At 38.0% G+C, this 25135-nt stretch overlaps 1 protein-coding gene across 1 annotated transcript; it reads left to right on the top strand.

Annotated features, from left to right (window-relative positions):
- Nucleotide 1: 1 nt before the first annotated feature.
- On the top strand, nt 2–23186 carry LOC117339160 (AN1-type zinc finger protein 4-like). The gene is made up of 7 exons (XM_033900588.1): nt 2–430; nt 8502–8645; nt 9555–9744; nt 12113–12254; nt 12855–13877; nt 18811–18962; nt 20409–23186. Exons 1-7 carry the CDS (start codon nt 328–330, stop codon nt 20542–20544), a joined length of 1890 nt encoding a protein of 629 aa, XP_033756479.1. The 5' UTR covers nt 2–327; the 3' UTR covers nt 20545–23186.
- Nucleotides 23187–25135: the final 1949 nt, after the last annotated feature.

Genomic DNA, 25135 nt, shown 5'->3' with positions numbered 1-25135 from the left:
TTGTGCCCTCGAATTCCTATCGTGAAAATTGGAGCCACCATCTTTGTGTATTTTGTTCAATGGAGTGTTAGATGTCATACGAAAGCATCGCGATTTCCGTCCAGGAAGGACGTTTATAGCTGCGACATCTGTGCAGTGAAAATGTGCAGATATTCAAGAACTGGATTATATAACCAAATATGGCGATAACTTAGTGGATTTTGGAAAATATGCTTTTCTCCGGTACTGGAGAGGCAAATGATGTCTTTGAGGCGTTGCAATGAATCCGTAAACTTGTAAGGTGTTCTGTAGTAAGTCGTCGTCATTGACGTCGAGGACTTTTCCACGATGGAGCTGTATATTGAAACGCTAACGGGCACTTTCTTCGAGCTGAGAGTATCGCCTTTCGAGACGATTATGTCTGTAAAGGCAAAAATTCAACGGCTCGAAGGTAAGGATTAGACATGAATAGCCCATCACGTAACTTCATTTCGTTGTTTTGAAATCGAGTCCTGGAACTCGAGCAAGTAGATGAACATTTTTGGGAGACTGTTCAGCCAAATCTCCCTACATGCAATGTATAGTAGGATTATCGTATGTACATGTAAACAAATGAGTCATTTTGCTGGAGTAGACCCTACAAAGGCTACATATTTACAAACCCCATCGATTGTTATCAAATTTAGGCCTACTAATAATTCCTGGTAGCTTGGCTAAATTTCACCTTAGATTTTAATTAATACATATTATCCAAATTGCCCTACATGTATAGGGAAAATGAACCAAAGCCAGGTCAGACTTTTTGGCCGATTAATATCTCGCATATTGGCCATGGCCACTGGTCCATATGATATAAGTCGAGCTATCATGTGACAATAGATCTAGACCAGTACCTGTGAACTAGTTTCTTTAAAACTGACAATTAGCGCAAATATCGCCATGCTGATTTCTTCACAGGTACAAATTTAGATAAATCTATTATCTAAAGTAATAGATAGTATAATTATTGTCTGCAAATAAATTTAAGCCGCCTTTGGGTTCATTTTTGCAGAATAAAGTAGGCCACAAGTAATAAGTCCTCCCCAAACTTCAAAATGTCCCGAGTGAGTTTTATTATTGGTTACTCATTGTTATGGGAGGGGCTGCGGTGGCCGAGTGGTTTAGGTGTTCCGTAACGTTATCACTAGCCTTTCACCTCTAGGTTGCGAGTTCGATACCTACGTGGGGCAGTTTGCCAGGTACTGACCATAGGCTGGTAGTTTTACTCCGGCTTTCCTCGACCTTTCAAACCTGGCACATCATTAAATGACCCTGGCTGTTAATAGGACATTAACAAAACAAACCACACCAAATGTGAAGAAATTATATGAAAATCTTATAATTTTCGAGATATGCACGATTTGGTGGAATGTACATCACCCTAGATAGTGACCTACACTAGCTATCAAGCTGTGACATCACATTAATAATGTATGTAAGCAAATCAGACATCGGGTGGCACAGTGGTAACACACTTTCCTTTCACTTAGGCAGTTGGGGCTCGATTCCCCGATCGGACATGAAAAGGTATGGGCTCACCTGCCCAATGACATGGGTTTTCCCTGAGTAGTCCGGATTCCTCCCGTAGTAAGAGACCTCAGACGTTTCCCGATTCCCGGCCAACAAGCGTGATTAATATAAGTTGGTATATATCAACTTATTTCGCAATTGTTGTAAAAATAAAAAAAAAAAATAAAATAGAATTTATATAATTACATGTTGCACAAAAATTGTTGAAAATATCCAAAATAGATATATTTGTACTTAGACCCTGAGTTAACAGGAAACAACATCAATTACCAGTATTTATACTGAAACAACAGAAATGTTAATGTAAGTGGGGCTAGGCCTATAATTCTCCCTATATTGGCCCAAACGACTCTCACACTTGTGATGTCACAGCTCTGGATCTTTATATGTTCAATGTTCAATATATGTACTGACTAGCTATATAGTGACTATACAGAAATATCTTTAAAAAAGATAAACAGCATAGTTTTGATGCTCGTTGTTATAATGCAAAACTGCCGGTGAAATAAATTAACGAACTAATGCGTTCCAGCACGGATAACAAAATTATCAGTTTGAATCATTTTTGGTGATAATAAGACTGCATTTGAATCAGGAATATGATTTTATTAATGTGTCATTTGAATAGATACATCCACTTACTCAGCTTGCATTCAATCTTAATTTGGTTCGTCTTTAACTGCATATCTGCATTTTGCATTTACCACTACATTGACCAATCACATACTTTATCTTGACCAGTAACGCCACCTGTCGCGTCATATCAGGAGCCAAAAGAAAATTATACGGCTATGCCGAAAAACCCTGCTATAACTGCCTCTATGCTGATTGGCTATTGATCATGACAGGCAGGTGAAAATAGCCAGTTTTGACGGCTGATATCTCTGGACAGAGAAGAAGGTTATAAATGATGCATGCAGTTTTTGATAACTTAAAATGTTTAGTACACTTACATGATAAACTTTTACACAGGGAGAGGGACGCATTTTTAGTTGTAATATTTATTTTACTCTTAAACCGATTATAGAAAGTTAATGTTATCCTTACAAATCAATTATCAATTAAGATTTTCAACTTATTATCCATCACTACATCAGGGTTTGCACTAAAGGAAGTCGTCTCGTCCCTCTAGACTGCATGTAAAAATATTACCATGAAAATAAAAAAAAATTGGGGTTGATGGCTGAAATGGACTACATTCAGTGATTAATCTACAATTTCTTTTAATGAGATCTTTTCAAAACAATTTCTAAGGGCAATGAGTCCCCACAGTTCAATGTTAAATTAAGTATTTCCAGGAAATTCCCAAATTCTTTTTAGTACAGAACTCGAGACTTCCATGTAGATTTATCACTGCCCATTGACAAAGTTCTGGGTGCAAACCCTGTGAAAGGTAAGGGTTTGTAAAGGCCTTGGAAATGCCTTCAAAGGCCCATGATTTAACATTAAACGTATCAAAATGAGCTCTGAGCCCTGAATACAGTTTTCCAAGTTCTGACTTCAGGCCTTTTTTTCACCGATTTATACACCTATTTTAGTGGCCATGGCGCCGTAAATTCACCATTGGCGACCAGTTATTGACCTATAAGGCGTCTGCATGGTCACTAAAAAATTGTGTAAATATGTGATTTGGTTAATCTTTCAAATGTTGGAGTTGCAGTCAATGCTAAAATGATGTTCACAATTGAAAATGTTACAGAGAGAATTAAAAGATTTTCTTTTTTCAATTGTAAGACAACTTGGCCGGGCAACCAACTTTTCCAATTGGCACCTAGATTGCATGAATTGTATGATTTGGTAGCCAAATAGGCCACCTGGTAAAAATATCCACTTTGAGCCCTGATTGGGAAAGAAATTTTCATAATTAAACTACAAATTTTGGGAATTTGGTTAAAATATGAAATAATTTCAATTGGGAACGGGGTCCTTTATCGGCCCTTAAAATTAAAGCCCTCAGAAAAAGCCCTGGACATGCGCTTAGCCTTTCCATGGGAGTTATCACCCCTGAAAATCAGCCCCTTTTTTAGTGCGCCAATGCGGGAGGAAGGGCTAGAATCGGAAGGCAAGCTGTACATGTATGTTGTCTCATTGTTATGATGTTGGTACATTTCTGTTGTTTCGGCTAGTAGCAATACAGCAACGAGAAATCTTAAGAAATTACTATAATATCCATGGATGGATAGAACATGTAAAATATCTTTTTGCTGCCAAACAGGAAATGATAAATATTCTGAGAAAATGGACCTTTCTGATCATGACTGGCCCCTGAACAAAATTTGGCAAATTGTTTTTTGGCATTTTGTAGACGGGCAACACACCCGAGATAGGTCTGTAGTCCCATCCCAACATTGTTGCTGTATACAGAGCAACCCGCTTATTTGCATAGCCCTTTTTCCATGACAAAATATGCAAATAACCGGAGTATTTGCAGTAATTTTTTTTGGCCAGATCTACAGCCGACTTTAGGCTGTTTCCCCTTGCCAAAAAAAAATTGTATTTTCCCAATTTTGAAACATCATTTTTCCCAATTTAAAAAAAAAAAAAAATTGTATTGAATTTCTATCTGGTTATCTGTATTGTTAAGTTGGCCTCAATTGGTCGTATCAACGGTATAAAGGAGGTAACTCGAATCCTGATCACTGTTGCGCTTTCCACAAATGACATGCAGGCAAGCATTTCAGAGAGTCCGTAGACAAACACCAAGATCGATGAAAACAAGAAAACTTCCTTTGTTTTGTAGTCTAAGTAATAACCCAGGATGCTTGCTACTGACTCTTCATATCATGAGGCAGACTAGAAAAGCCAATAAATGAAGTGTTTTGACTTATTTAAGTATTTTGTCAATATTTGCTATTTTTCCCAAATTTACCAAACACCGCAATTATTTTCCCAATTGAAAAGGCATAGGCTGTTGAAAAAATTACCTGAAAAAAACACTGATTCGTATAGGCGGAGTTGGGTTTTGGCCCCTCTTATATACACATGTACTATGATGTAGATCGTCGGGTAGGTACTCAAAATGGGCGCTATATGATTGTTTACGTTATTTGCATTTAACAATTTAAAAAAAAAAAAAACATCATTTAAAATATAAGAGTAAATACGAAATACATGGGTTGTTATTCTTTGTAAATGTACAAATAAAAATATTTGCATACACTTCATTGTTTACTAAAGTTACTCTGACTTTGGGTCCGATATCGGTCATACATGTGTGTATATATATGCCGTCCTTTAGGAAGGTTTCATGTTTGCTCATTATTAGTGTTTATGTACCAGGTGGCCGAGTAGTTAAGGTGTCCCGACACTTTAACGCTAGCCTTCCACCACTGGGTTGCAAGTTCGAAACCTACGTGGGGCAGTTGCCAGGTACTGACCGTAGGCCGGTGGTTTTTCCCCGGGTACTCCAGCTTTCCTCCACCTCCAAAACCTGGCACGTCCTTAAATGACCCTGGCTGTTAATATATAATAGGACGTTAAACAAAAACAAACCAAACCAAAGTTTTCAAGATAGATATTCTTAAATATAAGTTGTCTGTATTATACATTTCAAGTAAAATTGTGATATGTAATTAGTCAAATCTGAAACACATCTGACAAGCAAATATTTTTATTTTAATCCATGCATGCATCATAAATTTTCACAGTATAATTACATTATGTATAGGTCAAAGAAATAATATATATTAACAATAATAATAAATCCGGGTAACACTGGAGCCTTGCAAGGGTTTAATTTGTCTGCATCATACAAATTACTTGAAATGTTGATATGGGGGCGGGCATAGAAGTAATTCTAACTGTCGTGTGGACATGAAAATTGAGGCAGTTCACCCCTTTGTCAAGACAGTTTAAGACACAGATCTAATACAAATGCAATCACATGATATATAATTAATAAACAATACTAGAAAGTACAATAAGATATATACAATAAGACTAGTATTTTTGGTAGTAGTTGAAATAACAACCATGAACCCTTCGGCTGGCGTGGGCTGAAGGCGTCGGTTAGCGTGACATGTACAAAGCTGTGATGGAATGCTATGTGACCAACGGCCAAGACATTTGAAAATATCCCGCGAGTGCAAATGCCGAAGTGTTAATGGACATTTTGTCCCAAAATGATATTGCCCTCCGAATCGAAGCAGCCTGTCGGAATGTAATTGATTTCCTAACTCAGAAATTGCATATTGGTTGTATTTTAATTTTGACAGTTTTGTATTTTTATTCTAAAAAAAATTTAATTTCTTCTGCTGTTACAGTGGAAAAAAATGAGAAAATGTTGTTGGTTCAATGATAGGAACAGCCATATAGTTCCAACAGCCATAGATTGAATAATGAATAATCTAGTGAAAAAATCAAACCAAGATGTGTACATCGACATTTGTGTATTATAAGTCTGTACTAGACCTTTGTATAGACGGATATTAAATTATAAGTCTGCAATATACCTTAACACCGACGGTTATATATTTTAAGTCTGTACTAGAGTGATCGAGGTACACTTATATCTTGGTCTACCTGGATTCGTACCCCCAGTTGGGTCCGGTTATAATCACCTGTTACACACAGTTATTGAATTTCCATTAGAACCCCAGTAGACTTAGTAAATTTCACTGTGAAGGACTTGGCATACTCCCAAAGATAACCGAGTCAATAGAATCGGTGATTGTTCCATATTGATCGTCACACAAGGTGTGTAAGAACTAGACTGGTCAATACCCAGGCAAATTATATGTGTACAGTTGAATTTAATCCAAGGTTATTAGAAGTGTAAGAATTATACTGTCATACAACTTAATCTCAAATTGATCACTATATTCTTAATTAAATGAGTTGTAAATGTTTGTGGTATTACATGTACAGCATAGACATAGATATTGTAAACTTGTACATGTAATATTCCAGAAATTGAATTTTATAATTCCCATGTAGCATTTGGAGCGTATAGAGTAATTAAAAAAAAAAAAAAAAATAGGAGACCCGAGTTGTTTGTTTTAATTGTATTTAAATTGAAGGATATGCCTATAGGATGTCAATCTAAAAAGAACCCTGTTTAAAGTACTAATACAACCCTCAACAATGATATATATCCTGTTAATTATTATCTGGTACAAAGGATATGTACACCAGTGGGTATCACGGGGGTGGCCTGATGGAAATAATATGGAAATAAAATGGTAGATCACATTACACAGTAATACTATCACAATGAACTACAAAAATTAATATATTGTTTTATTAGTAATTACTTATTACGTTTAAAGCTTTTTTGTGTTATTTCCGTTTTACCTTAATTTGCAAATTTAAATACCATGTCCACAATGTAGAAGAGATGCAAATATATGCAAATAATAACAGTGGTCAGATCTAGAATAAGCTTGAATTTAATATAACTTTAAAAAAGTTCCTGCATCAATGACTCCTACTTTTGCAGCTAGTGGTTGCTCCAGTCCGCCTCCACACATGTTAAGGATGCTGAATTAAACCTATGGTACCAATGCTTCAGTTACTGGTTTAATCATTTTGTCAGTTTAGTTTGAATCATTTGTCTGAATAAATATTTATGTGACCTTGATTACTCTTAGAGCTACAAATTAGTTAGTTTTTTGTTCGGTTGTTATGAATATGGAAATAAATGGTAGATCGCATTATCCCAGTTATATATTTTTTCTTTTTTTCTTTTTCGAATGAATATGAATATGAAAAATAAACCAAATGTTGACTCATCACATTTCGGGTATAAATTTACTATCTGTCCTGTTCCCACAAGCCTGCAGCAAAGAGGATTTTCATATCCGGAATAATACTTTTATTGGCCGTGAATCAGCTGGTTTTCTCTGATTTTGAAGTTTCTCGAGTGGTCTCCTGACATGTGATAGTTACCTAAGTAAACATGTGATTGTCATGGTCTTCCCCGATTGTGATCGGTGAGTGGTCTCCCCTGATTGTGATCTGTGAGTGGTCTCTCCTGATTGTGATCGGTGAGTGGTCTCCCCCCTGACTGTGACATTGAGTGGTCTCCCCTGATTGTGATCAGTGAGTGGTCTCCCCTGATTGTGATTGGTGAGTGGTCTCCCCTGATTGTGATCGGTGAGTGGTCTCCCCTGATTGTGATCGGTGAGTGGTCTCCCCTGATTGTGATCGGTGAGTGGTCTCCCCTGATTGTGATCGGTGAGTGGTCTCCCCTGATTGTGATCGGTGAGTGGTCTCCCCTGATTGTGATCGGTGAGTGGTCTCCCCTGATTGTGATCAGTGAGTGGTCTCCCCTGATTGTGATCGGTGAGTAGTCTCCCCTGATTGTGATCAGGGAGTGGTCTCCCCTGATTGGGATCAGTGAGTGGTCTCCCCTGATTGTGATCGGTGAGTGGTCTCCCCTGATTGTGATCGGTGAGTAGTCTCCCCTGATTGGGATCGGTGAGTGGTCTCCCCTGATTGGGATCAGTGAGTGGTCTCCCCTGATTGAGATCGATGAGTAGTCTCCCCTGATTGTGATAGATGAGTGGTCTCCCTTGATTGTGACCAGTGAGTGATCTCCCCTGATTGTGATAGGTGAGTGGTCTCCCCTGATTGTGATCGGTGAGTGGTCTCCCCTGATTGTGATCGGTGAGTGGTCTCCCCTGATTGGGATCAGTGAGTGGTCTCCCCCCTGACTGACATAGAGTGATCTCTTCTGATTTTGATCAGTGAGTGGTCTCCCCTGATTGTGATCGGTGAGTGGGTCTCCCACGATTGTTATCAGTGAGTGGTCTCCCCTTATTGTGATCGGTGAGTGGTCTCCCACGATTGTTATCAGTGAGTGGTCTCCCCTGATTGTGATCGGTGAGTGGTCTCCCCTGATTTTGATCGGTGAGTGATCTCCCACGATTGTGATCGGTGAGTGGTCTCCCCTGATTGTGATCAAGATCGTAAATATGATTCATGATAGTCACCTGACTCGTCTTCTTTGACAGGAATCCCGATAGCACAGCAGCATCTCATCTGGCAGTCCATGGAGTTGGAAGATGAATACAGTCTCCACGACTACAGTATCCACGACGGTGCCACACTGAAACTGGTGCTGGCTATGAGGGGCGGACCCATTAATACTCGCAGGAGTAAGTATATAACTAGTGCGGCCGGGCAATCTGATTAAAATCAGGTCATCAATCATTATACACTTCGTGGTCCGTGGTGGTTGATCAGTGGTTAAGGTGTTTCGACACTTTATCACTGGCCCTCCACCTCTGGGTTGCGAGTTCGAAACCTACGTGGGGCAGTTGCCAGGTACTGGCCATAGGCCGGTGGTTTTTCTCCGGGTAATCCGACTTTCCTCCATCTGTAAAACCTGGCACGTCCTTAAATGACCCTGGCTGTAATAGGACGTTAAAGGATCCATAAGGATCATATTCAGATGACCTCAATACTGAACATATATATATATATATATGCAACAGGAATTTTTTCAGCCATTCAAAATCTCTCTAGTTTATTTCTGTTCAGCAATATACAGATATTGTGCAGAATAAATAAAAAGGATGTAGCATGGAATGGGCAATCAAAAAACATTTTTGAAAGAAAATGAAACCTCTTATCTTTCTTTTTCTTTTATTTCATCTCCTTGGGTTGTTTCCATTATATTAAAGCAAAATCAACAGTCTGAGTCTCTGTGGACACATTCATACTTGGTATACAGCCTTATGTTATCAATAAGATCTCGGATGAGTTCACAAATTCATTTGTAACTTATTTTACAGAGTTATGGCCCTTTGGAATTTCATTGGACCTTGCGAGTATAACTTGAGTAAATTCATATGAATGCATTCTGACAAAATTTCACATCCTGTGAGCTTTAATTATGTCAACAAAATTTGGAATAATTTCCACATTGGGACAGATCTGATCATAATAGTTAAGGACCTATGTGTCAAATATGTTAAATCTTGTATTATGTATGGGCCTCTGTACATTAACCCTATTCACCCATCCCGTCTCGGATTCTAATATAGGTAATTCATGTGTTCCAGTTCCTATGGAGGATCCGACACTCAGGGAAATGGCGGAGTATGTGGAAGCAAATCGTGACGAGATCTGGGAGAAAGTTCCAGGAAATCGTCAAGTGACCCTGCTCGTGTTCCGTGAGGGTGACCAGCTCAATTTTTTTCGTGTGGTGGACCGAGGCGACGGGACCCTCACCCCGTTGTCCGAGTCTCTGAGGTGGGTATGAAAGGCTGTGGTATCATACCATAGGAGTGAACAGGAAAGATTTCCTAGGAAATTAAGGTTTAGTGATTTAAACTAATTTGGTATGGGAAAATTCCTTAACGAGGGTGGACAATAAAAGTACTAATTTAGCATCATAGAAAGTATGCAGGCCTTTCTGTTTCATTTTAGGAAGAAAATTGGTGAATTGGGAAAGATTTTTTCAGGAGGTAAATTAGGAATTCTAGGGAAACAGTGATGAAATCACTTCAGGTTTATTTCGCTGCTTTGATTGTTAAAGGTGAAACAGTTGCATGCTCCGTCTGTGAAGGTCAAGTTTGCACACAATATACAGTAGTAAGCAGAGGTGTTTAATCCTCTTATACAAAATCACTTGATCATGTCTGTCTTTACAGTTGATACAGGTGTGGCCTGGAATTCCTAATCAATCACACCACAACATTGTCTTACTATAACAGTCCACTGTCAGAACCCCGTATTGTCTTACTGTTACAGTCCACTGTCAGAACCCCACATTGTCTTACTGTCAGAACCCCAAGTTGTCTTACTGTCAGAACCCCACACTGTCTTACTGTTACAGTCCACTGTCAGAACCCCACATTGTCTTACTGTTACAGTCCACTGTCAGAACACCACATTGTCTTACTGTTACAGTCCACTGTCAGAACACCACATTGTCTTACTGTTACAGTCCACTGTCAGAACACCACATTGTCTTACTGTTACAGTCCACTGTCAGAACACCACATTGTCTTACTGTTACAGTCCACTGTCAGAACACCACATTGTCTTACTGTTACAGTCCACTGTCAGAACCCCACATTGTCTTACTGTCAGAACCCCACATTGTCTTACTGTTACAGTCCACTGTCAGAACCCCACATTGTCTTACTGTTACAGTCCACTGTCAGAACACCACATTGTCTTACTGTTACAGTCCACTGTCAGAACCCCACATTGTCTTACTGTTACAGTCCACTGTCAGAACCCCACATTGTCTTAGTGTTACAGTCCACTGTCAGAACCCCAAGTTGTCTTACTGTCAGAACCCCACATTGTCTTACTGTTACAGTCCACTGTCAGAACCCCACATTGTCGTACTGTCAGAACCCCAAGTTGTCTTACTGTCAGAACCCCACATTGTCTTACTGTTACAGTCCACTGTCAGAACCCCACATTGTCTTACTGTTACAATCCACTGTCAGAACCCCACATTGTCTTACTGTCAGAACCCCACACTGTCTTACTGTTACAGTCCACTGTCAGAACCCCACATTGTCTTACTGTTACAATCCACTGTCAGAACCCCACATTGTCTTACTGTCAGAACACCACATTGTCTTACTGTTACAGTCCACTGTCAGAACCCCACATTGTCTTACTGTCAGAACCCCACATTGTCTTACTGTTACAGTCCACTGTCAGAACCCCACATTGTCTTACTGTTACAATCCACTGTCAGAACCCCACATTGTCTTACTGTCAGAACCCCACATTGTCTTACTGTTACAGTCCACTGTCAGAACCCCACATTGTCTTACTGTTACAGTCCACTGTCAGAACCCCACATTGTCTTACTGTCAGAACCCCACATTGTCTTACTATTACAGTCCACTGTCAGAACCCCACATTGTCTTACTGTTACAGTCCACTGTCAGAACCCCACATTGCCTTACTGTTACAGTCCACTGTCAGAACCCCACATTGTCTTACTGTTACAGTCCACTGTCAGAACCCCACATTGTCTTACTGTTACAGTCCACTGTCAGAACCCCACATTGTCTTACTGTCAGAACCCCACATTGTCTTACTGTTACAGTCCGCTGTCAGAACCCCACATTGTCTTACTGTTACAGTCCACTGTCAGAACCCCACATTGTCTTACTGTTACAGTCCACTGTCAGAACTCCACATTGTCTTACTGTCAGAACCCCACATTGTCTTACTGTCAGAACCCCACATTGTCTTACTGTTACAGTCCACTGTCAGAACCCCACATTGTCTTACTGTTACAGTCCACTGTCAGAACCCCACATTGTCTTACTGTCAGAACCCCACATTGTCTTACTGTTACAGTCCACTGTCAGAACCCCACATTGTCTTACTGTTACAGTCCACTGTCAGAACCCCACATTGTCTTACTGTTACAGTCCACTGTCAGAACCCCACATTGTCTTACTGTCAGAACCCCACACTGTCTTACTGTCAGAACCCCACACTGTCTTACTGTTAATGTCCGTTGGCAAAACCAGAAAGATTTTATTAATCATATGGACAGTGAACATGTGTTTTGATATATGCATCATTTTCCAAATAAAAATGGTATGATGACCAGTTACCATGGATACGTTTTTTTAAACAGTGGTGCGTCCATGTACAATTTTAATGATGAAGAGGAAGAGGATGACGTTCCTCCAAAGGAGAAACTCGAAGAGAATGAACAACTGAAGGAAAAAATGAAACAGCTTCGTGGCAAGATGGAAAAGCTTACTCTAACAAAAAAGGTACAAAACGCAAAGAATGAAATATACACTACAGGGGGTAGTCTGTATAGTAATGGGAAATAGCAGTGGTTATTGATCATTTTACATTGACAGCTAAGCTTTGTTTACTACAGGGTTTATTGTTTTGTAAAATAGAATATATTTTATGAAACAAATAAATGAACAAATAGATAACAAATCTTAAATGCCAGAAAAAATAACACAATATACTGTTCATTTTGCACAAAGGTGAAAGTGAAATTTACCCTAAATACGTGAAGGTCATTCAATCACAAAATTTTACCCGTGAATATTGTTTTCTGATGTGGGTCATATTAATGGAACGTCATGTGCAAAAAGGGGGGAACGGTACATCGATTGTTGAAATAAATCCTACGCTTATAGTTTACCTATCGAAATCCCACGTAAATAAACCACATTTATAGTATGTAAAAGGATTCATAACTTAAATAATTACTGCAACACTAAATCCTTATTGTGGAACAATGTTACATTGTTCAAATGTTTCACATTTTCAAGTTATCGTGCAAGATATTTCACAACAAGACCCATGTTTAAAAAAGATTTCGTTAAATTTTTTATTTTTTTTTTTTTTCACAGCCAAGAAAGAAACCACATCCTCCAACATCTGGACACTCTAATGGACGAGGAGCCACACGATATCGACAGCTTCCAAGTTCTGGAAGAAACCTGCCCGTAGGTCATCACCTGAACCGAAAGTCGTGCCTTCCCCCAGTGGGACACACATTAGCCTCACCTTTTTCCCCAGACGAGCGTCTCAGCCTCACTTCAATGGCTGGCAAGGATAGCTTTGCCTCCATCAAGTCGTCCGACAATGATACATCTACCGTGGATCTTGGTGGTGCCATCTCAAAGTCGCCACACAGCATGAGACACTTGGAGAGTGCTGAGGGCGGGACCAAGCTTAGCCGGACATTAGAAAGTGTTAAAGAGGATATTGGTACAAATAGTGAAAATAACACCGCAAGGAAAATTAAAGTTGACTCGCCCGAGGCAGTAAAGTGCGACGACCGATCGCTTTCTTCTGGAAAGGAAAGTAGTCCGAAACTCTCTGACATAGTAGCCTCTAGTTCGATATCACATGAAAGTCAAAAGATTGATTACTTAGGGGCTGAGTCCAAGGAACTTCAGCGTCAAATACAGGACTCACGGCCAATCACAAGCAGCAAAATGAAGGACCTTGCATTGGAAAGTTTCAAGGATAGCCTTAGGCCACCAACATCCTCTAAAAACAAACAGAAACTAAAAGGAAGTGATCTCACGATAGAAAGTCTTAAGGAAGTGCTAGGTCGACCAACTACGTCCTCAAGAGATGTGACACTCGAGAGTTTACAAGAGACATTTGGTCGACCCACCACATCATCCCGGTACAAGGGGCTTGAAAGACGGAAAGAAATAACATTAGAAAGTTTGAGTACGAGTGAGGCGCGTGCCATGTCCGGACTTTTAAGACAAGCATCGCTAGAAAAAATTGGCTCGTCACGTATAGGAAATATTGGTAACTTTGTACCGAGTGGTAGTAAGTCCCGTCTTTCTAATTACACATTTGGAAGTCCTGCGTTACCTGACGGAAGGATGACCACGCCCGAGGGGCGACTTGTGGTAAGTTCTTTACGTGAGCGCCCAAGTGAGATGGCATATATACCCATTTTCCTCAATCAGTCATTACCAATTGAGATTTTTTCTAAAATGATCTTTAAAACTAGTACAAGACCTAAAGTCATGATGGTATTTGCATTGACTGCAGCAAATTGCTGGGTACAGCTGTGAGCCATGAGACTTTTTATACTCCCGAGATAGTGAAACATTAAAGTTTCAGAGCTCTATGTCAACTGTACATTAAATACCAATTTCTTGTGACCTCAACTACTTCTCCTGCAGTTTTCAACCAAATTTTTTGAGATTTTATTTGTACATGAGTTTTCAGCCAAATCTTTCATCATTTCATCTTTCAGGAAGACTGGAACAGTTAAAATCACTGTATGGCCTATAGTTATATAATTACAAGCATATATAATTGTGTCCTTGTGGAAGAAAATATATTGAAAATAGTGAAAACTGACAAAAAAACACAAATTAATGTTTTCGCTCCATCATACATATATACCTGGGAGCTCTAGATCTTCATTTTGAACATTTATATGACATCATATAACAACAATGACTTCATAATACGTGTACTTGTTGGATGTCATTCCCTGTTTTATGACGTCATGCTGACTGATATCATATAAATTAATGTTCTAAATAAACTGTTTTGAGTCCCCTTGATTGAGCGAATGGGCTAATTTGTGTCTGATGTCAGTTTTTGCTCTTTTTAATACTGTACATAAAATATATAAATATATGATATGAACGCCGATGTGGCACAGCGATATAAGCTGCAGGTATTTCTGGCTAGGAAATTGGTGCCGTAGATCGTGAGTTCGAGGCCCGGTCAGGGCATGAGTCAAAAAGTTGTCTTCCTTCGTCATTTGTGTTGCTAAGTTATTAGGTCACCTGAGACAAAGTCTCAAGTGACCTATTCTTATCGCCTTTTGTCCGTCGTCGTCCGTCGTCCGTCGTCCGTCCGTAAACAATTTACATTTTCAACTTCTTCTCCAAAACCACTGAACCAAATTCAATGAAATTTGACAGGGAGCTTCTATGGCTAAAGTTCAACTAAAATTGTGAATTATATGGTCCCCATCCCCCAGGGGCCTGAGAGGCGGGGCCAAAAAGGGTCAAATTGACTAAAACTTCAAAAATCTTCTTCTCTACTCTCAGATAAGGTGGAATCAAACACTCTTCATAGATGAAAGGGTCTTAAGGTGCTTTACCAAAATTGTGAATTTCATGACCCTGGGGTCTCGCGTTTTCGCCTGGGGAGGGGGTAAACTTTACTATAGTTTATATAGGGAAATCACATTTTTGACTATTATTTGTTGAATTTGTATTGGAATTCATTCTAACTTGTATCAAATTATCAACATGGGATGACACTTTGATGCTATGTACATGTTGGCCCTAGTTGACCCCCAGGGGCTGGTGGGCGGGGCCAAAAAGGGTCAAATTGACTAAAATTTCAAAAATCTTCTTCTCTACTCTCAGATATGGTAGAATCAAATACTCTTCATAGATAGAAGGGCCTAAAGGTGCTTTACCAAAATTGTGAATTTCATGACCCTGGGGTCTCACGTTTGCCCCTGGGGAGGGGGTAAACTTTACTATAGTTTATATAGGGAAGTCACATTTTTGACTATCATTTGTTGGATTTATATTGGAATTCATTCTAACTTGTATCAAATTATCAGCATGGGATGACACTTTGATGGTATGTACATGTTGGCCCTAGTTGACCCCCAGGGGCTGGTGGGCGGGGCCAAAAAGGGTCAAATTGACTAAAATTTCAAAAATCTTCTTCTCTACTCTCAGATATGGTAGAATCAAATACTCTTCATAGATAGAAGGGCCTAAAGGTGCTTTACCAAAATTGTGAATTTCATGACCCTGGGGTCTCACGTTTGCCCCTGGGGAGGGGGTAAACTTTACTATAGTTTATATAGGGAAATCACATTTTTGACTATCATTTGTTGGATTTATATTGGAATTCATTCTAACTTGTATCAAATTATCAGCATGGGATGACACTTTGATGGTATATATGTACATGTTGGCCCTAGTTGACCCCCAGGGGCTGGTGGGTGGGGCCAAAAAGGGTCAAATTGACTGAAATTTCAAAAACCTTAATTCTTCTCTACTCTCAGATATGGAAGAATCAAATACTCTTCATAGATGGAAGAGTCTTAATGTGCTTTAGCAAAATAGTGAATTTCATGACCCTGGGGTCTCACGTTTGCCCCTGGGGAGGGGGTAAACTTTACTATAGTTTATATAGGGAAATCACATTTTTGACTATTATTTGTTGAATTTTTATTGGAATTCATTCTAACTTCGTTAACGTTATCAGCTTGGGATGGCAGTTTGATGGTATGTACATGTTGGTCCTGACTGACCCCCAGGGGCTGATGGGCGGGGCCAAAAAGGGTCAAATTAACTGAAATTTTAAAAATCTTCTTCTTACAACCCAAATAAGGTAGAATTAAATACTCTTCACAGATCGAAGGGTCTTAAGGTGCTTTACCATAATTGTGAATTTCCTAGCCCTGGGGTCTCGCGTTTGCCCCATGGGAGGGGATAAACTTTACTATAGTTATAGGGAAATCACATTTTTGACTATCATTTGTTTTATTTGTTTTGAAATTCATTCTTTCATTCAAATTTACTGAAATATTTCAAAAATCAGGTGACCGTTAAGGCCCATGGGCCTCTTGTATATATATATACTTATATGGCCTAATCTGTTACATTGGTGTTACCCACGAATCTGCTTGGTTCAAAGTCTTTCATTACAGATTTTCAGTTGATATGTTAGATATGGTTGAATTTTTGGTCAGTTTGGATTTAAGTGGCATTGATGAGTTCGTAATGCTAAAGAATGTTTTAATGAGGTAATGACTTGGTTAAGTATATCCCCGATAAAAAGAAATGAACAAATGACAAAATTAATCATGAATTTAATTCAACAGCTGGAGGTAGAAAAACTGTTATAGAAGCCAGCTATATAGCTGTCTAGTATGAAGTTGTACTGGTAACCTACACCAGATCGTTATAGACCCACCTGTTGTGTCACGGTTCAGTGGTGTTGTGGGTGCCGTTTGGCTTGTTCCATATTTTGTCATTGGGTAATTATATCAACATTTGGAAACATTCCAGGATAGCTTCACCTGGGCCATGAGATTGCAGAAAAAAGGCATTGAATAGAGTCAGTGGATTAGATCCGATCTCAAGAGCTGATAAGACTTATATATAATAGTGAACTCAAACTTCTGTTATATACATTAATTAAGTCATTTAATTTGATCAAGACTGGTTTGCTATCTGTAAACTTTTTCCCTTGAAACACTACTTTTCCTGAATGTCTCGACAGATTTCAACCAAATATGCTGAACTAAATACACTTCTTTGGTTTAAAGGGTCAGTAGAAAAAATGCTCAAATCCCACTCATCCTATAATTAAGGGATTGCATGTACATGTATATTATAACTATTTTTTTTCAATGGGGCAATACAAATTTAGTTTTTGTGACCCCTGGTAATCATCAACCATTGAGATGGTTTTGCTTTAAAGCCTACTCCTCCAGATCTTCTGCATGGATTTCAACGAAATTTGGCCTGGTTTATCACACGAAGAGAACAAGTGGTTTTTATGTTTAAAATGAATTTGCTGTAATCTCAGGGGCTGGAAGGGGCCAGAGGGAGCCTGATAAGGGAAATTAAATTGAGATCCAAGTCCTCAAGTTATAGTCTGATGAACACGTCTGCCTTAGCCAGTGGGTATAACAGAGATTATACACTACTTTGTAGAGCTTTATATATATATGCCCCATGTCGTATGTGTTACACTTTGCTTTCCGTCCACCAACAAATTTGATCTTCCTATTAATATATACCTCTTTCATAAAAGTTCTTTTTGGAATCAAATTCCATTACTGTGCAGTCAGATTAGAAATTAATGTTTTGTTTTCTGACTTAGTAATGACAGGTTTTGTAGTTGTGACAGGTTTTGAACTAAGGTGAATTGTTGCAGTAGGTGATTAGAAGATTTTTTGTTATTTTGCCAGTTGTTTATTGTCAAGTGTTTAGGAATAAGGATGCTGACAGTTTTCAAGAAATTTCCTTTGAGCTTCAATGCTTTTCTTCGAGATCAGAAAATTGATTTAAGCGCATACACATTCCCTGAAGGAAATATTCATCTACTTGAAAATTAAAAAAAAAACAAATTACAGAAATACCAGAATTATACATATATTACAGGTGTTGCACAAGGTAGAATATTGATACGAACTTTCTTAATTAATGAAATATTCAGTATTCTCTGGGTAGCATTGCAGCTTAGATTTATTATTCCCCTACCAGTGAAACCAGGAACCTATGAGTTTCCTATCCGTCCATCTTGTTTTGTACGTGGGGCCTCGATGGCCGAGTGGTTAAGGTGTCCCGACACTTTATCACTAGCCCTCTACCTCTGGGCTTACGAGTTTAAAACCTACGTAAGGCAGTTACCTGGTATTGACTGTAGGTCGGTGGTTTTACTCCGGGTACTCCGGCTTTCCTCCACCTCCAAAACCTGGCACGTCCAATTAAAACCCTGGCTGTTAATACGACGTTAAACAAAATAAACCAAACCAAGTACGTACATGTTTATGTATAACACCAAAGTTTGTCAGTACTCTAGTCGCTTCATTCCTTTATGGATTTTGATCGAATTTCACACAGTGATAAAAGACCATAATAGCTCGGATAAGATTGAGTTTTGGGGTTTTTTTTGGTCAAGGCCAAGGTCATTGTTTCTATTTTTAGCAGTCCTCTAGTTTGTGGTTTCAAGAGACAACAACTAGTAAATCGGTAGCCTGTGGTTAGTTGGTATTGTATATATTATGAAGTTTCCCAACAGGAATCGGTCGTGTAATGTATCCTGTAATTTGTTTTCCAGTCGGCCCGACTGCAGCGAGTGACCAATAGTCGCGATGGTCGTCTTCTGTCCCCATCACACCGCCTTCCACCTGTCAAACCAAAGAAGAAGGTCACCAAGCGATGCTTTGTGTGCGGCAAAAAAACAGGTCTAGCCACAAGCTACATTTGTAGGTAAGTATGACACAATGACAGATTGATACCGACTTAAGTAATAAATCAGTTTCATGATGAATTTCCACATTATGTTTCAAAATATTAGTTTCGGCTGCAGGTAGGTGATGGTTTAAATGCAAGATTCAGAGACTATTTTTTTTGGCTTGTTAGTTCCCAATTACTGAAAACGAGGGATTTTAAGTTCCCTCCACTTCTGTCTGTCTGTCTGTCTGTCTGTGTCTGTCTGTCTGTCTGTCTGTCAGACTGTCCACTCAGTTTTCTCAACCATGGTTCAATGTGGGTTGTTAAAAGCTGGTATGAAACTTCAGTATGAGTAGCAACAGATCAAGGTTGAGTTTCAGGGGTTTTGGGGTCAAGGTCAAGGTCACAGTTACTATTCTAAGCAGGGGCAAGTAGGGGGATATATAATGCTTTAGCAATACCCAGTATGCTTGCTTCACTTCATAAGGGCCAAAATCTGCAGGAAAAATTATTTTAGAACCCTCAGACCCATTTATCTGGAGGGTCATAGTTCATCAGCGTGAAGTAATTTGTACTAATCATAACTAGGTGACAATCTATACTAGTGCTATTCTGGGTGATGTGAGCTTATGGTGGCTCATTGGATATGGTGTTCTGAGGATTTATCACTAGCCCTCCACCTCAGTGTCGTAGGTTTGAAACCCATATTGGGCAGTTGCCTGGTATTGACTATAGGCCAGTGTTTTTTCTCGTTTTTTCTCCGGGTTGGGGCTGCGGTGGCTGAGTGGTCAATTAATAAGGTGTCCCGACACTTTATCACTAGCCCTCCACCTCTGGGTCACAAGTTCGAAACCCATGTGGGGTAGTTGTTACTAACCATAGGACGGTGGTTTTTCTCCGGATACTCCGGATTTCCTCCACCTCCAAATCCTGGCACGTCCTTATATGACCCTGGCTATTCATGGGATGTAAAGCAAAATAAACCAAACCAACAGGATAATGTCGATTGTAGAAGCTCTTTATATCCAGTTGGGTGGCTTGATGTATTCTTGGGATCAGCTAATCTTTGACAGTCCATCATGGGGAAATGATATGAATCCGGTCATAAAATTGATTAAAGTTCTTTAAATTGTTTAAATTGTTTAGATATAAGGAGAGGAATCAATATAAGTGTTCAATCTAATTAAAATTAGGCTTGTAATTTCCACTCCTCTACGATACTCGTTAGATCTTGTATTGAAGTGTATCGTAATAAAGTATTGTAGAAGAGCGGAAATTACAAGTATAATTTTAATTAGATTGTATCAGTGTTTAGCTTGTTTTCCAATCCTACTGATAGATGTAATTGTATTGTGATTTAGTGTTTTAGCGTATTTGAATAAAATATTGTTTAAACTAAACTAGATATCAAGATGAGCTAAACAGGCTTTTTGAATTGGACTCGTTCAAACACCTATTTTTGATTATGTCATTTACCTTCAGGTGTGGAAACAACTTCTGTGCAACACATCGGTATGCCGAGTCCCATGAATGTACGTTCGACTACAAGACAGAAGGCCGCAAGTTACTGGAGCAGAGCAACCCGGTGGTCAGTGCCCCGAAGCTTCCGAAAATATAACTCAGGATCTATACCACCTTCTATATATCACATCCTCAGTCAGTTTCTCTCTTCTACCTGAACTCAGAATGTTAGCGCCGTTTCGTATCTAACAAACATTCTTGTGTTCATTAGATACAGTTGGTATTTTTAATACGGTCGAGAAAACATGATACCCGTACTACCAAGGTAATTTTTTATTTGAATTGTTACTCTCCGTGTGGAAGGGCTGGACTTTTCCGTCTTTCCTGTATTACGATTTTGTCAGGATGTTTACAAACACTCAACGTCTGGTAACATACAGGTAATTCCACATGAGTTCATTGTTCAGAGAGGAGAATTGTACTGGGAAAGTAAAACTCCGAGTCAGTTGGAGCAATGGAGATGTTCTGTGTTGTGTTCTAGCTAACAGGTTTCAGATAATTTTGATAATTTTGGAATGTTCTGAAGAGATGATTGTGATAAGCTTACATTTTTTATCAGTCTTTCATGTTTTCCCAATACTATATAGGGAATTGTTTAAGTGTATGAATCATTATTTTGCTACTTTAATATAAATATTTCATTTTCCACTTTTTATTATTTTTTTTTTTTAGATTTATGACAGGCGTAGGTAACATAATTATCTACCTAGTACAGAGACCATATATATCTTCAGTAAAAACTCCATATCTCATTTGTTAGATGTTTTTTCCATTCCAAAGTTGTGTTTGGATAAAATATATTGTTCAAAATATGAAGGATTTGTCTAAAAGATGGAAAATTCTTTCAACTTAAGAGTTGCATGGTGTTTTCACTGTAGGTTACGAAAATTAGAAGCCAACTCAATGATTTTAGTCTTGATGATATTGTATATTACAATAAGAAAGTGCTTTTTAATATTAATGACGTCACATATTGTTATCTGTAGCTAAAGCTGTGTTTGGTTTGTAGTACACAATTTTTTATTTTATTGTGAAGGTCCAAAGTCATGATCACTTGTAATAAAGAAATTTGGCATTACCCAAAATTGTTTCTTACCAGAAAATATATAAAGACAATAATGACTAGTGTTTTCAAGAAAAAGTGGGAGCCAAAATGTTAATATTGATTTCATATTCTTGGTTATGAACTTTTGTTGAATCAAGATAATCAAACTAAGACATGAAAACGGAATATAGCTAAGTTTGTTTGTTTGTTTTGTTGTTTTGTTTATTTTTTATGGAATATGTGGCTTAATTTTGATATATAGAGCCTTTATTCAAAGACATTTATTTTGTCACACTTGTATACCTGTTTCAGTTCAACGGGGATGTTCGCTGCGTTATACTTCGGTAAATGTTACCAGTATTGGCAGCCCAGCCTGGTTCGTCAGTAAACCTCCACTAATCTGATTCACACCCGAATGAAAATCAAAACTGTAGAAATATAGAAAATAACGATGTAGTAATAACGATGTAGAGTGAACATTTTCAAAATTCATTTTTTTTTTTTTTTTTTTTCAAAAATCTTTTATTTACAATTTTAATTTTAATATTGTATCTAAACCATCCTTATAATCAAAGTTGTAGCTTATTGGAAACTCAACCGCTGTAACGTTAGAATTGTTAGTAGCAATATAGCTGTTGTATCCTTGATTATTATCCAAAGTAACCCAGAGAAAACGATGACTTGAACATTTGGAAACACATACATCATGACTGGTAAACTTTGCTATTTCCCCAAGCCATATAATTGATTTTCTGACTGCAAAAAAATAATAATACAAAAATCAAGAAGGTTTTAAATTTTATTTACTCTAAATTTGTTCCGTTGATCATTTGGGCAAGTAAACTTGGCGCAAACACCATGTTGAAGAAAAAATCCTGATCGGAGTTTATTTACAGAAATGCAAATTAGCTTACTGTAATACAGTATCTAGTTACAAGTAATAGTCGAAAATCATTCCATTTGAAAGTCTAAGGACATTGCTTGAATGATTTGTTGATGTTAATGTTTTTTTAAGATGAAATCTTTGAAATCATGATGAATGATGGATACATTTCAGTTTTACGAAATGTGTGATGTTTTTGAAATTAAAATATATACTCATAATTCCCTTCAAGACATATATATTGTCTATTATGAAGAAGTTAATATGCTTGCTTGTTATTTTAAGCAGTGCCAAAGATGAAATCGTTTTCTTTGATCTATTCACTAAAACCATGATACATTTACTGAATTATACAAAACTTGTGACAGAATTTACGAAAATGTGAAATGAAATTTAGATTATAAGCATAGATATTAGTAAAATATTAAATAAACGAATGTCAAATCTCGACAACTCAAATGTTTGATGTGAGGGTGTCGGATCGCTCAGGGGACCTGTTGTTGGTTCAGTACGACCGGAGAATAAAAAAGCTGTTTTGTGCCTGAAACTGAAAGCATTTTAAGTACAATGTATGTTATGTTTGAGGAAATCATGATTAAAAAAAAAAGAAATATTTTTCGTTTTCTGTTACTTAGTGACTGTTAGAGGATGTTAGCAATAACTGATTTTAAATGCGTCTTACTCCCCAAGGGGAACTAACTCTCCTAGTTAAACTTCTTATTTTACGTGTTTATGTAAGGTGCATACCTTGTATGCATTGGGTGTAACTTGTGAACAGATAATTGAGTGTGAATAAACAAGTTGACTATAAGTATATGTTTTGTTATATGTGTAGTCGAATGGACTTGGTCGATCATCGCCGACCAGGTATCGCAATTGGTCGAGCTTCTGGCAAGTGATCGGAGGTCCCGGGTTCGAACCCGGTGTGGCATTTCCCCACTCCTTTTACATATGTATCGGTACTGGATAGGGTTGGCTCGGAAACCTAGACAACAATACTCCTATTTATGACTCTTGATGGAATGAATATAATATTTGTACGGAATATCCACAAAACTGCTGCTGTGTGTCTACTGGAATATATTGAGCCACATCTCCTCTACTTCAGTTAGATATTACCTGACGCCACAGACAACCATATACGGATCACAGCATAGCGAGTGACGGAGCTGTATCGTTTTTGTTGTGATGACAAACCCCAATTATATCCAGTTTTGCCTTAATTACTTATGTTATTTGCTCGTCTCTTCAAAGAAGAGTGAGAGCTTATGTTGTCACTCCGGCGTCGGCGTTGGTTTTTCAAATGTTAAGTTTTTAGTGCAAGTGTTGAAAGGCATAGTCATTTATGGTAATATGGTCCCTGTGGGGGTTAAACTATCCCCTGCCGGAGTTAACCTTTTTTGGGGAAAAACAATTTTTTTTAAAATTTTTGTGGAAATGTTGAAAGCTATTAACACATCACTTTATGATTGTACTAGGGTGCTGATATTTGGTAAAAAAAAGTCCCTATGGAGTTACACTATCCCTTCTTGGGGTGAAACTGAAAATAAAACTGTGAAATGCTCACATTAGACAATTTATACCGGTGTAGTATGGTATTTTGACCCCGATGGTAAATTGACCCAGGGGTCAAAATACCATTATGGTAAAATGACCCCCCCCCCCCCCCCATGGTAAATGGGCGCGACGAATTACCCAAATCCACCCAAAACTACCTTAATCTACTATGTAAATCAAACAAAATCATACTTACAGCTGATAATTTTGGAACGTGAACTTGTTAAATCAATTTTAGTGCATCATTGTCGCGTAAAGCACCATGAATCAATATAATGTACACATACAATCTATCTTCAGTAGCGGTTATCTCCCTTTATGCATATAATGTCGAGGAACAACAAAGACCTGGTTAATTTAAAGACAATTTATTACGTTGAATATTGATTACATATATATAACAAGCAATTCGTGAAGTCGATGTATAAAAATACTACGTAATAATTATTAGACAAAAGTCTTCTTTAATTCTAAGCAAAGCCTACATGTAAATATAAACGTCTGTTAAATGTTAAAAAATGTTAAAATCCAATTGTTACATACACATAATTTTTTACATACATTCATAAAATTACTATGTATTTAATCGGTACATTTCAATAATTTCGAATATTTTTATGAACAATACTGGTTGACCACATTGAATACATTTAAAAGAAACTTTCATACGTTTAGGTACACTGAGGAAACTGAAATATGTTCTGTTCTTGATAGAAACTCTCTACAGACTCTATATATATCTTTCATTAGAATATGCTGATATTGTTTTGGATGCACTACCACAATACGTTATAGACAAAATAGAGCAAGTTCAAATTGAAGCTGGCAGGATAGTGACAGGTGCTACGAAAATTGTTAACATAGAACTGTTATATAAAGACTTATGTTGGGAAAAATTATCAGATCGAAGAAAAAGAAAATTTTTTTCTCAAAATCGTTCACAATAAAACACCCTTGTACCTTCCTTACACTCAGATCTTCATGATTATAGAACCAGACAAGCTGATCAGCTCTTATCAGTTCAGACAAAAGCAAACTATTATAAAGCATCTTTTTTGTTTGCCATCAGCTGTAAAATTATGGAGCTCGGTACCTCCAGAATTTAGAAGTATTGACAAACTTAAAAAAAAGTCCTTAATATAAATCTTACGCGTCCTCATTCATAAAAAACTATGGAAAGCGTAAATTGTAAATTGTACACAT

The sequence above is a fragment of the Pecten maximus genome, chromosome 1 (genome assembly GCF_902652985.1).
Source record: "Pecten maximus chromosome 1, xPecMax1.1, whole genome shotgun sequence".
Classification (NCBI taxonomy): domain Eukaryota; kingdom Metazoa; phylum Mollusca; class Bivalvia; order Pectinida; family Pectinidae; genus Pecten; species Pecten maximus.
This window is presented reverse-complemented; position numbering and strand designations above follow the sequence as displayed.

What these genes read in the sequence shown, in the direction of transcription:
- LOC117339160 (XM_033900588.1), top strand. Translation starts at nt 328, where the DNA reads ATGGAGCTGTATATTGAAACGCTAACGGGCACTTTCTTCGAGCTGAGA. An exon ending in ACCCATTAATACTCGCAGGA is followed by an intron (nt 8,646 to 9,554) that starts GTAAGTATATAA and finishes CATGTGTTCCAG; the next exon opens with TTCCTATGGAGGATCCGACA. An exon ending in AGCTTACTCTAACAAAAAAG is followed by an intron (nt 12,255 to 12,854) that starts GTACAAAACGCA and finishes TTTTTTTCACAG; the next exon opens with CCAAGAAAGAAACCACATCC.